This window comes from Penaeus chinensis, chromosome 4, assembly GCF_019202785.1.
Source record: "Penaeus chinensis breed Huanghai No. 1 chromosome 4, ASM1920278v2, whole genome shotgun sequence".
NCBI classification, from domain to species: Eukaryota; Metazoa; Arthropoda; class Malacostraca; order Decapoda; family Penaeidae; genus Penaeus; species Penaeus chinensis.
Window position 1 is genome coordinate 25,644,815 of NC_061822.1, and position 5,000 is coordinate 25,649,814.

At 41.8% G+C, this 5,000-nt stretch overlaps 1 protein-coding gene across 1 annotated transcript in view; it reads right to left on the minus strand.

Moving 5' to 3' along the window:
• Nucleotides 1–1,014, minus strand: part of LOC125025245 (mediator of RNA polymerase II transcription subunit 31-like) — a 14,576-nt gene extending 13,562 nt beyond the window's left edge. Inside the window, exon 1 of the mRNA XM_047613217.1 lies at nt 678–1,014. Within this exon, the coding sequence (XP_047469173.1) occupies nt 678–729 (52 nt within the window). The 5' untranslated portion in view covers nt 730–1,014. The remainder of the gene's footprint in view (nt 1–677) is intronic.
• Between the last annotated feature and the right edge of the window lie 3,986 nt (nt 1,015–5,000).

Below are 5,000 nucleotides of genomic sequence, written 5' to 3' on the forward strand. Positions count from 1 at the left end.
CAAGTCTTCTAAATATTAATGAAGTTTAATATTTGTTTGGTTAAGACGAGATAAAGACTAAGTTTGGTAAGTTAAGTTTGCTGACGAGTAAATTAGGTTCCATACATTAAATTGTTTGTAGTTAATCTATTTATAAATACATTAAATTGATGGTTAGGTTAAGTACAATGTCTGGTTTAATCTCTGTTTTGGTTATTATCAACACTGATTAAATAAATCCAACAGCTACCGACCCTAAAAACTATTCCTAAAACAATAAACCCCATCGACGCGCACACTGAAAATAGCCTAAACTTGACCCGATTTGCACACGCAAAATCACACGAAAATACACAAAACCAATTCAAACACACGGACACAAATCTACAATCACTTACACACACAAAAAGCATACAACCTCACACGCACATACATACACACTCGCACACACACACACACCCATGCATACGCGCACACACTCACCCTTGCACATTCGTACACACACACACACACACTCGCACACGCACACTGACAAACGCACACTCGCACTCGCACAACCACTCACACTCGCGCACACACACTCGCACACACACACTCACAAACGCACACTCGCACTCGCACAACCACTCACACTCGCGCACACACAGTCGCACACGTACACGCCCGCGCACACAAAACACGCCAAAAAACCGACCCACCTTCATTGACTCCGTGATAAGAGTAAGACGTTTTCCTGCTCATTCTAGGCATATCTTAAGGCAATCTATAAATGTTTTTTTGAGGGGGGGAGGGGGTTGGTTAGTCTACGCCCGGCAGCTGCTCTGGGGTGGCGGCGGAGGCGGCGGGGGGGCGGCGGCGGCGCGACACTTACCCCTAATGGCCATGAATCCTCTAACAGATCCTCTAACAGGGGCTCTCTCGGTCTCTCTCTCTCTTTTAGCTTCCGGTTTCTATTCTATTCTCTTAATTTTGGGGGGGGGGGTGTTTTGTCCCTCAATTTTTTTTTTTCGATCTCTATTTTTTTTTTATGGGGGGGATGACACTTTTTTTCCTTTTCTTTTCTTTCTTGGTTCTTCCTCTTCTTCCCTTCCTTCCTTTTTCTCTCCCTGGGGATTGAAAAATAAAGGATTTTCTCCTCTTCTCTTCCTTCCTTCCTCCCTCTTCCTCTTCTTCTTCTTCCTCCTCCTCCTCGTCTCTCGCTCTCCTCTTCTCTATCTCCTCTTCCTCCTCTTCCTTATCTCCTCTTCCTTCCGGTCCGAGAGAGAGAGAAGAAGAAGAAGAACGAAAGAAAGAGCAAAGAATAATCACAATTTTGTCTTGTTCCTGTTCGCTTCTTACCGGAGAACGGGAGGACCGAGAGGAGGAACAAGGAGGATCCGGGAGTCTATGAACGCGGCGTCCGGGCGAGGGTAAGGGATCCGATCCTCTTCTCAAGTAGGATTCGATCCCTTAATCCCCTCTTCATTGCACTTATGATTTTATTTTTTGGGGGAGTTATATTTTGCTTTAAGGAAAAAAAAAAAAAAAAAAAAAGCGAAAATAAGACGGGGTTGCGAAAGCCAGCCAGAACCCGGACTTAGATGGTTTGGAAAGCCTTTTTAAAAATAGATTTGAAGGTTACTTCCTCGTCGAGCGAAAGCAATGGCGCGGGATTTATGGCCGCGAGTGCGCCTCATGGCTGCAGTCTTGGCATGGCTCCTCGGGCGGCGTTGTCACTCAGGTTTTATTTGCTTGCATCTCTGGATTCGTGCGTTCGTCCGTATCTGGGGATCGACTGATGCGCACGGTCTGGTGCCACGAATACACATGGATACTCGCACTTTATATCATGTGCGTCATCGCCTACACGAACACGCGCACCCACACGCACGCGCACACGTACGCACGCGCGCACGCACACGCACATCTGTGTGTGTGTGTGTGCGCGTGTGTGCGTGTACGTGTGTGTGTGTGTGTGTGTGCGTGTGTGCGTGTACGTGTGTGTGTGTGTGTGTGTGTGTGTGTGTGTGTGTGTGTGTGTGTGTGTGTGTGTGTGCACAAACACACTCACCGACCCCCCCCCCACACACACACACATGTATGTGTATATATATATATATATAAATGAATATGTATGTGTGTGCGTGAGTGTGTGTGTGTGTGTGTGTGTGTGTGTGTGTGTGTGTGTGTGTGTGTGTGTGTGTCGTTATATGTATGTATATATATGTATATATGTACATATATATATACATATATGTGTACACACACACACACACACACACACACACACACATATATATATACATATATATATACACATAAATGTATATATGTATGCATGTGTACATAATATATATATACATATATATTTATATATACATATATACACATATATATTTATATTTATATATATATATATATATATGTGTGTGTGTGTGTGTCTGTGTGTGTGTGTGTGTGTGTGTGTGTGTGTGTATCTCATTCATAGCTTTTCTACATTTGTCAACACACACACACACACACACACACATATATATATATATATATATATATATATATATGTATATGTATATATATATGTATATATATATATATATATATATATAAGGCTGTGGATATAGTAGTGACAGAACTGAAAATGGTTTCATTATTACAATAATAACGATGATAATGGAAAATGGTAACGATTATTTACTATTATTATTATTTTTATTATTATTATTATCATTATTATTATAATTATATTATTGTTGTTATCATTATTATTACTATATTGTTATTATTATCATTATATTATTATTATAATATTATTATCAATATCATTATTATATTATTATTATAATTATTATCATAATTATTATTATCATAATTTTTGCTATTGTTATTATCATCATTATCATTATCATTTTTATTATTATTATTATTATTATTATTATTATTATTATTATTATTATATCCTTATCATTATTATTGTTATTTTTAGTTTTATTATTGTTATTATTAGTAACCCCCCCCCCCCCCCAATGTCACGTCTGTTGCCGTTAGGATGAAATGCTGACTTTGCGCCGGTCATGAACGGCCTGGGGGAGCCATGGGTACGGTATCTCCCTGTTTAGGTGTCGAGCCCTTTCCCCTCAAGGGGACCCTGATGGTGGACTATTTCTCTCCCCAACATACCCTGGACTTACCATGGCTAGTTATAAAGTCTTTATACCATTAACAGGGTTATTAAGGCTTACCCCTTTATCAAATAGCTCCACTGATTTCGTTTCTCCCGGTTCCACGATCTTAGGCTCTCCTTTGACCACGACGTTGACCACTGCTACTACTACCCCCTCATCAGTGCCTACTAACACATCAGTCCAGTCCATATTATCAATCCAGGTCAATACTCAATATGCAGGAAAAATTCCTCGTCTCCCAATATCCTATACTTCATCCCATGCCACCCCCAAATCCTTCACAACTATCTCACCCTCCCTGAATACTACTTTGCATCCTTATTGTCCACCTTTCCGCAGTACTACTTTACTCAACAATATTTCCTTTTCCACACGTCCCCGTCCTTCTACTACCCCCACTTCTACAATCAGCTTGAATCCTCTGTTTGGCCCTGCCAAATGGGACCGATTTATTGCTATTCCCCACAGCACCTTACATTCGAACTCCAAGCCATAGCATTATCAACCCTGACTTCACTGCCAAACTCATTCCTGTCCAGCCTCATCCCTTCCTCAATACTTGCAACAGAACCATCTCCATCTCTCCGACAAACTGTCCTGTCTACGACAAGGATTGGGCAGATTGTGGAGAAGACTTACTCGCCTGCCTTATTGTCTATGATGCAGTATCATAATCGATCAAACTGCTCTGCACAGTCACGTACGTGTGCCAGTTGTGACGGCACCCTTAATGTATTTTATAATGGCTGCCCTACCTGCAAGTTTAAGTCTGAAGTGGCAATGTTCAGATGCAAACTTGGCCTTTCTTTACGGAAAGCCAGACAGGAGGCACGTCGACGAAGTTTTTCTCTCACTCTTTTCTACAGTACTGTCCTTCGCTCTCCCCCTTCCCTTTCCTCCCAAGATGTTTCTACATCTCCCCCAGTATCTCTTCCTCATCTAACATCTACCCCCTCCCTCTCCCAGCCAAATACTTTTGCCATTCTAAATCCAAACGCCCCCCTCTCCACCATTATTCCAGATACTCCAACCACTACTTCCCCGGTACCTACCCCTCTTCCTCCTCGCACAAGACGACCTAAACGCCACCTCATCCTCTCCTCCATCAACGTCTCCATCCATCCCTCAAACGTCTCATCCCTCTTCCCTCCCTCATGAAAAAACCTTTGTTTCTCAGACCTCCCCAACCAGCCCCACCGCAGAAACTCTCGAAGACATTCAAAGCTATCTAATCATGACCCAAGATAACATGCCTACACCTCATCCATCCTCTAGACTCTCTGCTTCCATTCCTTTTACACTCAAAGCAACAGCTGGCATCCCTCCTCCTCCCACTCATGTTCCCCCTACACCCCTTCCTCCCTCCCCAACACCCCCCACCCCCCTACTTCAGTTGCATCATCCCCCCTTCCTTCCCAATTGTCCCTTCCGCTTCCCTTTGTCACAACATCCCGCTTCCCTGGATTTTCTCCCTTCTGACATTTCTCCTGAAACTGTGATCTAATTTCCCTTAAACCCCCTGTCTCCTTTGCTAATCCCTTCCTTACCCTATGGACATCCTTGCGAAATTCCAGACTCCTTCCTTCGACCTCTGACGTGTAGCACATCAATTACCCCCCCCCCCCCCTCTCCATCCTTTTCACTATTATACCTTTTTATGGTACTATATGGCCTATGTTGTCTAGCATATTTATTTTGCTATGTAACCAGTAACCATTATTATTATTATTATTATCATTCTTCTTCTTCTTCTTATTATTATTATTATTATTATTATCATTATTATTATTATTATCATTATTATTATTATTATTATTATTATCATCATCATCATTATCATTATCATCATCATCATCATTG